Source organism: Callithrix jacchus, chromosome 4 (genome assembly GCF_049354715.1).
Source record: "Callithrix jacchus isolate 240 chromosome 4, calJac240_pri, whole genome shotgun sequence".
Taxonomy (NCBI): domain Eukaryota; kingdom Metazoa; phylum Chordata; class Mammalia; order Primates; family Cebidae; genus Callithrix; species Callithrix jacchus.
Window position 1 is genome coordinate 13,935,254 of NC_133505.1, and position 13,063 is coordinate 13,948,316.

At 39.7% G+C, this 13,063-nt stretch overlaps 2 protein-coding genes and 1 long non-coding RNA gene across 4 annotated transcripts in view; all 3 read left to right on the top strand.

Moving 5' to 3' along the window:
- Window positions 1-13,063, top strand: part of ATXN1 (ataxin 1) — a 463,177-nt gene that overhangs the window by 20,216 nt on the left and 429,898 nt on the right. The gene's annotated exons all lie outside the window — the stretch shown is intronic.
- The window catches only part of LOC144576580 (uncharacterized), a 434,267-nt gene that overhangs the window by 20,216 nt on the left and 400,988 nt on the right, over window positions 1-13,063 (top strand). The window lies entirely within an intron of this gene.
- Window positions 1-13,063, top strand: part of LOC128931873 (uncharacterized) — a 63,570-nt gene that overhangs the window by 19,607 nt on the left and 30,900 nt on the right. Inside the window, exon 4 of the mRNA XM_054254650.2 lies at window positions 1-13,063. This exon is cut by the window's right edge and continues 30,900 nt beyond it. Within this exon, the coding sequence (XP_054110625.1) occupies window positions 1-149 (149 nt within the window). The 3' untranslated portion in view covers window positions 150-13,063.

A 13,063-nucleotide genomic window follows, 5' to 3' on the forward strand; every position in this document is an offset into this window, starting at 1 on the left:
GTCACAGAACAGAAAGTGCTGGTGGACATCTCTTCTTGCCCCAAGATCTTCGTTGGAAGTCCCCAGGACTTGGTGTCTTTGCCGTTCAAAGTGTTTATGAACTCGCCAGGAGGCTTAATGTGTCACCATTTTATTGTGGGCCACCCTAAAGGATGACACCCAGCTTCAGAGGCTTCTTTTGGACGACATCCCCGAGAACCAATGTGTTAGCTGTCCCATAGTCTGACGTCTGTTTCTGACTGCTTTTGAGCTGGCTCAGGCTTAGTCATTAATGGCCGGGACGATGTTATATGTTCTGCCGGATTGGCTTGCAGCTAGACACCTTCTGTCACTTGCAGAGCAGCTTGGGGAGCTCGTGAGGAGTCTTGGGGAGTCTTGAGCTCTTGGAGAGTCTTTATACAAATACATTAGAAAAAAGACGCCTATCCATTTTTTCCATCTTGGTATTAGCTCACAGGCATGATCCCGGGATGACCTGGAGTCAAGGCAGTAGAGGAGAAATTCATCTTGCACAGGCTTGTTTGTGCTAGTTCTAACCTGTCTCTAGCCACAGGTCTAGCTTTTAAATACTCAGGTGATTGGTTTTGTGTAGGAATGTGTGGATTGTTGGATTGGAAGAATTTTCTCCTGGATTTCTAGTGTTTACATAAGTAGATATAAAAAAATTCAATCACTGATTTAAATAGCAGGGCTTATTTTAAATGTTATGGATGCTTCAAGGTGGTACAGAATAAAAATGTCAGTTTATTTTTTGATTATTGATTACAAGTTGTAACACAACCAAAAGGTAGATATTGATGTTTTGTCAGGAAAGGGTCAAAATGGAAACTGTGCAACAAAGACAAACTAGAATAGAACAAGTGCAAACAGAAGCTGACAAATATATGCCCCTTGTTGGGAGTTCAGCCCGTGGAATGTTATGTAGGACAAAAGGAATGGAAGAGAGATTTCAGTAACATTTTGTTCTCTGTCAAAAACCTTCTGAAATATAAATCTGCTGTGTATTGGAGAATGGATACAGCAATTGATTCAAGTTGAATAGCTTTCATTTAACTAGAATATCCCACAGAAGGCAGTTCTTGTTCTGACAACCATATTTTTGCTTTCTTTCACTTAAAGAAAATCGAATTCATGTTTACATATCTTATAGGATTGTTTTATGGACAAAAGACATAGGTCAAACCCCATCGCCGTGGCTAGTGTTACAACAAATAGAAACATTTCTAAATGAAATAACATTTCTAAGTGAGGGCCACTGCCTACAGTAATAATACTAGGTTGGTATTATGAAGCCATTTGCAACTATAAATAATTCAGTCATAGATGTGCTTTTTTTAAAATCCTGGTTTTTTAAAATTCTAGTCTTTTGCCAATACACACACCCATACACATACTTCACCTATTTGCATAATAGAGGAGGAATATGAATATGTATATAATAAAGTCACTTTATTTTGGACTTTCTGAAACAGATTACCTTTTTTTCTCCTCCTCATGAAGGCTCTCTGAGTTGCTTCCAATTGTTGAAATTCCATAATTACCCACATATATGGATGTGCGCTTCTAAGGTCTTGCCATGTGCACCAGCCCAGCTGAACCGAAAGCTAATAGCCAGTGTTACTGGTTTTAAGGAGCTGAGCTTCAGAATTAAGAGCCCCCAGCAAAGGACATTCTGTTTTTATTCTCCGTTTCTACACTTCTCAAGGAGAAATTAGGTCCTGATTGTTTTGTTTTGTTTTTTCAATACCCAGATCATTCTGGCATTGGTCCTGGATTTGTTGCAAATCTAATTTTTAGCAACATCTATTACTCCTGAAATATTTTGGCTCTTCGTGGCCTATATGATTCAGTAGACTCTGAGGTTTTCCAAGTACATTAAGGACTTAAATACAGACTGTCTTAAAGTTTTAGGGTTATTGATCAAGAGAAAGCTTCTCTAGGAATAAAGTTCTGTTAGGTTTTAGTCCTATTCTGCTTTCACGAGTCTTAACTAGATGCCTTCTATTTTATTTTCTTTATGTGTTTATACTAATTTGCTACTTGAGTTTATTGTTTTCTTACTTAGAAACTACTGTTTTTTTGTTTTGTAAATGCACAGCCCTTAAAAGTATAAAACAGTTCCCATCAGTTCCAACCTGTTCTTTCTGTATACCTTGGCCGTCTCTTCTGACGGCTGAACCATCGCTTCTCTTTCTACTTCTCTTCGGGGATTTCTTCTTGCTCGGCCGAAATTTTGTGTGTGATTCCCAGTACTACTATGGCTTGGGTTTCCTGACCAACTTCTTGCAGCCTAGTCCATTTCCTGCTCTTAAGCTGCTGGCATTCCATTCTCTGCTCCCGGTCAGAACTGAAACTTCTCCTGCTAATGAGATTAGTCCTTACAACACTATTCATTTCTTCCTATTTCTTGCTCCATTGTTATTGCTCAAAGATGAAAATCTATTTGCCATTAAGAGATTCATTTTGGTGTTACTTTCTAAAGGTCCCTTGGATTTTTCTGTTCTTCATACACTCTACAGCTTCAAACTGCAGAGGTCATCGACTGGTCTTTGACAAATGAGTTGTCCCTACACATGGTTTACAATATTACACTAGCTGTTTAAAAATAATTAAGCTTCTCTCCGTGTTCTTTGCTGTGGGTCAGGAACTTTACTTCCTTTGCCATGCAACACAGAAGTTAATCACAAATGGGTCCTCTGAACCAAATAATTAAAAATAGAGCAAAGTTTCTGAACCAGGCGGTTGGCAGAAACGTCTGTACTTCCATCTGTGCATGGTTAGGAAAATATTTCATGATATTTAAATAGCATCAGCTTTGCTCTCTTTTGTGTGAGAGTGTGTCTGTGTGTCTATGCGTAATTCATTGCTTTGAAGGTTTGTTTGACTGTTAGATAATCGTATTAAAAAAAGTTTCTGGCAAGGAAACAGGAAAGCAAATCCAGGTGTTCTGTGCATACATTCTTTATTTACCAGTCTCTGTGAAGGAGCAGTGATCTTGCTTTTGCTTTTCTCTCTGACTGAAAGTTTTCATCTTGGTATGTGCTGTAGAAAACTAAACAACATTGCATTTTGACTTTGAAATCTTTATGTTTCTTGATTTTCCACTTGGAAATAACCTTTGCTAATGGCTTTGGGGAGCTGTTCTTATGTACCAGAAACGCTGATGAATCTATTTCAGTTTGGAGTGTGGCAGATTAGGAATTTCTGCTCTCTGGAAAGGGGATTTATGCCTGGATATACAGGCAGATACATAAGTGACTGGTTTTGATAGCAATTTAATCCTTCAATTGGATTTCCCTTTGTTCTTATGAGTAATCAGTGTCTCATAAAATATATTCAGTTTTGGCTAATTCTACAGCCATGATATAACTTTAAGTTTAAAATTACTATGCAATATAAAGATAATTCCCCTCTAGTATTTTTCTTTTGTAACAATCTCTTTCTACCCCTGAAAAGCTCTTTATTTTAAGGTTGATTTCATTTTGCTAGAACTGTCGTGTTAGGTAAACTAATGCCCAATAAATACCCTGAAGGGAGATTAGGAACTATTAAAGAAAAACACAAAGGAAATGTCTTAATTTCATTCTTCTGGAATGTGTATATTTCCCAAGGTTGTCAGTTTCTTAATGTTTCTAAAAACTTACCAGGTAGGCATATTCTTAATACTTTGATAATAGAATTAAACACTGAAATCAAAGCTGTAGATTGACCATACGCACATTAACTGAAATTAAGGAAAGAGGAATAAATTTCATTATTTATGTATCAGTGAATTCTAGAGTTTAGCTATGAGTATCAGCTATAGTTAATGATAGTTTGATTATTTAGGCAGTTTGTCATTCATGAAATTTAAATCAGAAGGGTCTTTAAACATCTTTTTGTCTAATCTCATTTTGCATTCAATTTAATTATGTTTTTTCTTAACCTACTATGTGCAGAGTACTATGCTAGGAGGGAAAAATAATGCTGAATAAGTTGTGGCCCATGGTTTCAAACAAATTAATCTTTGATTAGTCTGATTTTTTTTTTTTCTGTATTGTTTGAGGGACAGCATTTTTTTGGGAGTCCTGCAGTGTTGCCCAGGCTGCAGTGCAGTGGCACAATCTTGGCTCACTGCCACTTTTTAAAAAGAGTTAAATGGATCTTCCTAATAATTATTCTTTGTCAATGTAAGATATTAGGACTTAATGTATTTTGTGAACTCTGAGTACACCTACAGGTGAGTGGTAGATATCTTCCTACTTTACTGCTGGATTTCGTGTGTACCCTAAGACAGAATTTTGGTCTGCTCTTATATATAGCAGTTAAATCACTAATATTAATAAGACTTCCCTGAAAGGGTGCCTGGATATTCAGATTCTTCACACTTTTCTTATAAATCATTAAATTTGTTTCCCCCATTCATTTGGGCATCTTCTAATTATTGACATATGGAGTTTCTCTTAAAAAAACGGAACTTGATTGCTGATAATTTTATTCAATAAATCATTGTTAATAATTATTTGTGATCAAAAACACAAGGAGGGAGCGTACATGCTCAAAAAAGGTCACAATGCAGGGAGCGTATTCTTCTAATAATAATAATGGCTAGCTGGCATATTGAGGATTTAGGATGTGTCAGTCACTGTACTAATCACTTAATCCTCGTGGTAAAGCTACATAGGTCACTATTATCTCTACCTTACAGATAAGGTAACTGGGTTAGTAGCTTGGCCAAGGTCACAGAGCTAGCAAGTGGCAGGACCGGGATTTGGTGCATGCCATTTTAACCTTAGTCCTGGTGCTTTTCTCTGTTTCTGCTCTAGTGCCTACTACCTGTGTCACTGTAGAACTTGCAAAATTGTTTTCACTAAATGCACAATCAAAATGCAAAAGTATATTTACAGAATAAATGTAAATTATAAAAAATAAGGGTTCCATGAACAGTCTAACTCTCCACCCAGATTTTAAAATTACCATCAACTTGATGTCCTCTATGTGGCCCTCCCCAATCTTGTCACATTCTTTCCACCTCAGAAGAAACCGCTGTAGAAACAAGATGTTTTAAAATATTTTTAAGAGTGGACATGGTGGTTCATGCCTGTAATCCCAGCACTCTGGGAGGCCGAGGCGGGCAGAACACTTGAGGTCAGGTGTTCTGAGTAGTTCAAGACCAGCCTGGCCAACATGATAAAATCCTGTCTCTACTAAAATACAAAAATTAGCCTGGCATGGTGGCACACGCCTGTGGTCCCAGCTGCTCAGGAGGCTGAGGCAGGAGAATTGCTTGAACCTGGGACGTCAGGGCTGCAGTGAGCAGAGATTGCACCACTACACTCCAGCCTGAGCGACAGAGCAAGACTCCATCTCGAAAAAGTACACATGCATTTTTAACAAAAGTGCACAAAAATGCACGATAGCCAGATCGCTGTTTCCTTTTCTCTCCCTTTTTTCCTCTTTTCTCCCTGCTTTTTCATCTTTCATCCTTCTTCCTTCTTTTCTCGCACCATCATGGAGCACCAAGAATTGAGTCAGCACAGACCTCCTTCAAAAGGCTAAGGAGAGTGTTCCTTGCTGGGATGCTCAGGCCTGTGTCGTGGCTAGTTGGGGATTCTTGGTGAGATGACAGTATTTTTGCCGCACTCAAATGGTGCACGCCCTTCCAAGTAAAGCGTGTTATGTCTGTGGCAAACAGAACACCTGAGAAGGATGGTTTCATATGACTGTGCCATCAGATCTCTCACAAGCTTATCCAGTTATAAGTCACAAATATTAACTCTATAGACATGTGGTTCTTTTTTTTTTTTTTTTTTTTTTGAGATGAGATCTCTTTCTGTCGGTCACCCAGTCTGGAGTGTAGTGGTACCATCTTGGCTCACTGCAGTCTCCACCTTTCAGATTCAAGCAATTCTCCTGCCTCAGCCTCCAGAGTAGCTGGAGTTTCACCATGTTGGCCAGGCTGGTTTCGAACTCCTCACTCAAGTGATGTGTCCACTTTGGCCTCCCAAAGTATTGGGATTACAGCATGAGCCCCAGCACCCGGCCAGTGGTTCCTTTTTTTTAAGAGGCCGATTCTCACTTTGTTGTCCGGACTGGAGGGCAGTGACATGATCATTGCTTACTGCAGCCTTGAACCCCTGGGCTCAAGTGATCCTCCCACCTCAGCCTCCCAGTTAGCTGGGACTACAGCTGTGCACCGTCGCACTCAACTAATCTTTTAAATTTTTTTTTGCAGAGACAAGGTCTTGCTGTGTTGCCAAGGCTAGTCTCGAACTCTTGGCCTCAAGCCATCCTCCCACCTCGGCCTCCCAAAGTGTTGGGATTACAGATGTGAGCTGTGCCTGGCTGACATGTGGTTCTTAACAGTGTGGCTCTGAAAATAGCAAAACGTTTTTGGGCACCAATATGAAGGCACTTCATAACACAATCAGAAACCGGGAAGTGGAACGTGTTAAGATAATGCAAACTTGTTGTCCCTTAATGCTTTAATGCAGCCTTTCAGCAAGTAGTAATACCTGGTACAGTGGGTGTAAAACTCAGAATGGGTCCCGGCGTGGCAGAAATAAGAGAATTCTTTCATCAGTTGGAAAATATATTTAAATGATTCCCTGCATTTAAAAAATAAGAGGCTTTTGGTTTGGGTTGCAAATTGCACTCATGCATGGAAGTTTTTCCAAGGGCCGTACAATTCTGTAGGAGGAGATGGCAATTTAATGCCATCTTAGCTGTTTAGGATTTAGAACTATGTTACTTTTAATTTACTTCCATGAAATTACAAAAACATGTAATGAAGTTAAAAAGATTTCAAAAGAACCACATCCCAGCTAAACATAAAAGTACTTAATAAGGGCATACATTTATAAGTATATTCGTCATTTGCACATTTACACGTGTATGTTTTGGTTGCTTAATTTTTTTTTATTTCTTTTGTTTTGAGATGGAGTCTTGCTCTGTTGCCCAGGCTGGAGTGCAGTGGCGTGTTCTTGGCTCACTGCAACCTCTGCCGCCCAGGTTTAATTGATTCTCCTGCCTCCGCCACCCAAGTAGCTGGAAGTACAGGTGCCTGCTAACATGCCTGGCTAATTTTTGTATTTTTAGTAGAAATGGGGTCTCACTGTGTTAGCCAGGATGGTCTCGATCTCCCGACCTCGTGATCCCCCTGCCTTGGACTCCCAAAGTGCTGGGATTACAGATGTGAACCACTGCACCCGACCTTAATATTTCTCTAGTGCTGCATGCATTTCTGTATGTAAATACAGTGTGCACCCTTTATAGAACTAGTGTTGGGGACCCTTTTATCAGCTATTATTATTTGGAGCTTTCTCAAATGGAGTGATCTTTTATTTATTTATTTATTTATTTATTTATTTATTTATTTATTTATTTTTGAGACAGAGTCTCACTGTTTCCCAGGCTAAAGTGCAGTGGCACCATCTCAGCTCAATGTAACCTCTGTCTCTTGGGTTCAAGCAATTCTCCTGCCCCAGCCTCCTGAGTAGCTGGGATTACAGGTGCCCACCGCCACGCCTGACTAATTTTTGTATTTTTAGTAGAGATGGGGTTTCACCATGTTGGCCAGGCTGATCTCAAACTCCTGACCCTCAGCCTCCCAAAGAGCTGAGATTACAGGTGTGAGCCACCAGGCCCAGCCAGAGTGATATTTTCCGATGGTCATGATTCCAGCCTGTAATACCAAGCAGTATAACAATAAGACTGAAGTATGCCTCTGTGTGTCTGCTTATTTTTATGCTCTATCTCGTGTCTTTTTGCTTCCAGAAAAATTACGTTGAAAGATTGCAGTGTGCCTATTAAGCTTCAAATAGGAAAAAAGGAGCTACATGTGACACTTTGTTGCAGTGAGTCCATAGTCTCAAAAACATGCCATAAAAATATAACTAGAAAAGTCTCAGCAAATGTAGCATGAGTGTTGTTGATTTAAAAGCCATTTGAGTACCCTGAAGTACTTTTCTGTGACAGCTATTACTATAGGAATTGGCACTAGCTAAGAAAATTTACAGTTTAATACTTTAGAGCAAATAATTGCTTAGGATGCTTTAAATAGGACAGGAAATGTGTAGAGTGTTTACTTGACATTTGCTGTATTGAACACTAATACTGAAACAGATTCTTTGACCACATAGAATGCCAGTGTAGGAGGGATGGGGGTAGGTTGGGGGAGGAGGCAGAGAAGAAAACAGCAACACAATTAGGTAAAAATTAAATGACAAATGTGCTCTTTCATGATACAGAGATATCACGGGGAAAATGCCCGATTTGTTTGATCACGTAGTCTTCTGGTGTGGTAGCAGAAAGCAAAGTGCAGATAACTCCCTGGGATTAGGTTTCTCCTGCTAAAGTCTGTCTTCACCAGGCGGTCAGAGCCCTGCAGCCCTGCAGCACTCTGGTTTATTTTTCAAGGTCCTGAAAGCAAGAGGAATGGCCTCCCTTTTTATAAAAAAAAAAGAAAAGAAAAAAGTCTCTCTTGTTATCTGTTTAATCTGCACATGCTTGTGAATTTTTTTTATGACAACTCTGGTGCCCTCATTTCTCGTTGCAGCTCAGTGCTTGTGATTTTTTTCCCCCTGAATACATCTTGCGCTGCCAGAATCATCTTTTCATTCTTCCCTGGCTCTGTTAATATGGGTTTTACCTTAGAATGGGGTCCAGTGCAGTTTCCTGTAGCTCTTAAATGCGGAACATTTCTTTTTGCACAAACTGTTTATCATGAATTGTGATTCAGTTGCACTTAAAGGGAAAACAGAATATATTTGAGGCCACTAAACCTTCTTCCATTTGTAGGTATTTGAGCCACTTAACAGAGTCTTTAAGGGAGTTTTAAATGCATATGTTAAAAACTAACAGCACATGTGGTAGGTCCAGGAATGTGAAATTGTGCAATGTTAATGATATTTGTTCAAGCTTCTTCCATCTTGTCAACATGAGCTACTTTTCAATACACAAGGGAATTTTGAAAACACCAATCAAAAGTCAAAATTTCACAGGGCAGCATGGCCCAGCACCCAGAACACTCAGCAGAGGAAGGGCTGTGTTTATGGCTTTTCCACTGACTTGAAATTTGACCTTGAATAAATCATGTTTAACTTCTTTATGCTTCAATTAGCTTTTGAAAGATATGTGTGGTTGTGTTTTGCCAGTAGAAAGGCACTAACTGAAGTTCACAACAAAAGGAGAATTTGAGGGAAATTTTGTTAGGAGAGACCAGTGGGCAAGAACACAGTCTTCATGCAGGGTGCTGTTCCTGAAGAGTCTTGGTGCACATGGTTCCTAAGGAAGGTAGGACATTTTCTTTTTTTTTTTGAGACGGAGTTTCGCTCTTGTGACCCAGGCTGGAGCGCAATGGCGCGATCTCGGCTCACCGCAACCTCCGCCTCCTGGGTTCAGGCAGTTCTCCTGCCTCAGCCTCCTGAGTAGCTGGGATTACAGGCACACACCACCATGCCCAGCTAATTTTTTGTATTTTTAGTAGAGACGGGGTTTCACCATGTTGACCAGGATGGTCTCGATCTCTTGACTTCATGATCCACCCGCCTCGGCCTCCCAAAGTGCTGGGATTATAGGCGTGAGCCACCGCACCCGGCTGGAGGTAGGACATTTTTTTGTAATATTCTTCCTGTATTCTCTGTAGAATCAAAAAATATGTATATATTATACATAAATATTTTATATTACATTATATAGGTATAAATATGTTATATAGAAATACATATTTTATACACACACACACAACATTTTACCCTTTAACTCTAGAAAGCTTTGCATTTATACATCTTTTTCTATAACTTCTATCTATATAGGGATTTTTAGTGATAATCTTAGAATTTAAATTGTAATCAAGCAATAACAAACTTCATTTAATATGCAGACATTTAATTTTATTAAGAAAATTCCAAGTTATTGTTCATTTTTATTTATTTACTTATTTTGAGATGGAGTCTCACTCACTGTCACCCAGGCTGGAGTTCAGTGGCATAATCTTGGCTCACTGCAACCTCCGCCTCCCAGGTTCAGGCGATTCTGCCCTAGCCTCCCGAGTACCTGGGACTGCAGGCATGCACCACCTCGCCTGGCTAATTTTTGTATTTTTAGTAGGGATAGCATTTCACCACGTTGGCCAGGCTGATCTCAAACTCCCGACATCAAGTCTCGGCCTCCCAAATTGCTGGGATTGCATGTGTGCACCACCGAACCTGGCCAATTTTTAAAGTTTCTTCTTTGTAATCTGTTGACACCTCTGAGATGAGAGGTTTTTCATTCATTTGGGGAAAAAGGAAGAAAGGTAATCAACAGTTATTGAGCACCTACTGTGTGCCAAACACACTGCCAAGCAGTTTGTCCTTACATACTCTATATGATTAATGTTTAGAGAGCCATTTTCCACGTGTCAGGAATCAGGTGGGAGGGCCAGAATCCACAGAAGAAAACTGAATATAACCATTGCAATAGATAATTAAAAAGAGGAACCTTTTAGTTAGCAGCACCCAAAGCATCATAGTGTTGGCTGTGAGATCTCAGTAAACCAATTGCTGGTAAGATTCCTGCAACTCAGAGACCTCCGTGAGGGTTAGACGGCTAGATTGCGACATGGTGCTAAACCACATCTCCCTGGTTAAGCCATTTCAGCTATTGCCTCATTTAAGCTGCATTGCTGTAAAAAGGACATAGGTATGATAAGTTGCAATGCCTAAAAGTTGAACGAAAGAATACAGGCTTTGAATGTTATTCAGAGCTTGACTCTGGAGTCCCAGATGCAGCTTCAGGGTGAGTAAATACAAAGCCAACAGCTCCAAGTTTAGATGAGAAAACATTTCAAAGAAAGCCAGCAAACGCTTATATATTTAACACAATATCCATGACTCATTTTCTCTTTGCTCTCTCAGTCCAGCCATTATTCATTTACCACTAACCCCACAGGAAAGCTCCTTTTGAAGTCTGCCTTTGGCTACTTTGCAAAACATATAAATACACACCTTGGGAGAATAAGGGTGAGAGAGAAAAAAGGCAGAGGTCACAATTTTTAATCCTGGTTCTGCCAATAACAAACTTTGTGACCAGATACTTTGTACAGTAAAGGAGGATGTTTTTAAAATCCAGTCTCAGTTGCCGGAGAGGCAGGCGGTCATCATTCTGCAGGAAGCCGTGTTTCAGGATTTCTCAGATGTCTGCAGTGTTTGGATTGCTGAGGTCCCTAAAGAACCTTCCCTTTGAGTCAACTCGAATAGGCTTTTGGAAGTAGCCCTGGAGGTGTGATAGCACCTTAAAAATCCTTAGCAACTAGGACTAAAGTCAGAAGGACAAGTAGAAGGAATTGAAGCTGGGTGATGTGGACGGGGGTGCCGAGCTCTCCTGCAGCTGAGGCCTACACTTGGTGAAGGTTGTGCCTGTGTGCTCAGCTGTGGTTGGCTATACTAGAATTTTGGTATCTCTCTGGTTCGAATACCAGCCCTGGCACTTCCCACTTTGGCCAAGTCACTGAACGTCTCTGTCCCTCAGTTTCTTCATCTGAAGGGTGGGGATTATAGTCAATGTAAGCAGTAATAAAGTCAGTATACATAATACCACTAGTAGTCACACTTTACCTGCTATGATGATATTACCATTCTCCTTTGGAGTTTTCAAATTTATTTGTATAGTATTTAGGGCAGAATACTAGGCATGTGGGTGATGGTGGTAGTGGAGTGGGTGAGAGGGAGGCCTCGAGTTGTAAAAAGGGTGGGCAGAACCTGGTTTCTGCCCTATATCCCAGATGTTACCCACACATACCCTGTTTCTGACCACCCTGGTTTGCTCTGGATTCCCAGCCCTTCTTCCTTTACCTGTCCTCATTCTGCCCCACTATTCATACCCAGCATGAATCTCCACTTCTCCAGGACAGAAAGCTTTCCCCAGCTGCTTCAGCCCAAGCCAGCGTTCCCCCAGCCTCCTGCCCTGTGTGCACAGCTTATTCAATTATGCCATTTATTGCTTCATTTTGTGGCTTAGATGTCTTGTGTCCTGGTCAGACTCCATGTGACTGGAGGCCTTTGCCTCCTCTCAGCATCCAGGGTAGTCTGGCAGAAAGAGCAAGGAGCAGGGAGGGAAGGGACCTGCTCTCCTCTCCAGCCCTTTCTCTATGATAAACTCAGCATGCTCGAGGCATTTGATCTCTGTAATCCTCAGAGGCTCCTCATGCAAAATGTGGGTCTGGACCAAGTGACCTCCACATTTGCCCTTGTAGCTTCACCATTTTAGAGTAGGAGATGGTGAATAAATACATGTTGAGTGAATGAACCGATGTGCAGTCTCAACTTGCTCAGTTATGGCCTCAATTGTTTTTGTGCCCACTGGCATCTCTGCTTGGGGAATGAAGGAAATGGTCTCTGACAAATTTTCACTTTCAGTGGACAGAAGTTTTGTTAATTTTGATTCTTTTATAGTTCGAATTTGTGTGCACATTGAATTAATATTTATATTAGTAATTCACCTAGAAAAAGATATTTTTTTGCTAAAAAATAATGTCATAGACTAATAACAGTTAAGAGTAACAAAGGAAATTTGTTTTTAACCACATACATTATATGATTATATATATAATCATGTATCACATTATATATAAGCTCTCGTAGTCTATTCATGAAGTCATTCAATGAACATTTTGAAGTTTTTTGTAAGTACTTAAGAGAGTTTAAACTATATTTCTTCTTAAAACTTTGCAATTTGGACTTGTTTTCTTATTCATATTAGATGTCTTCTCTGAACCCAATTACTGAGTATGTAGTAATTTTTTTTGTGTGTTAAGATAATTGATAGAGATGGATGTTTGAATTTTCAGCATCAAACCTCACTTTGGAATTATTTGTGTTTTCATTTTTTCTCTTACCTAATAGTTATATATAGACCCAAAATTAATTTATTTTTAAATTATATTAAACACATCTATTTGTGGTTTTACTGACACTTGAAAGTTTTAAACAATTATAAACTATTTTGAACTTGCTCATCTTAATTTGCTTAATTAACATAATTTACTAGAGGTGAGAAAGAGAAAACAGACTTGGTTACTTATTTATGTTTGTAACCACCTTTG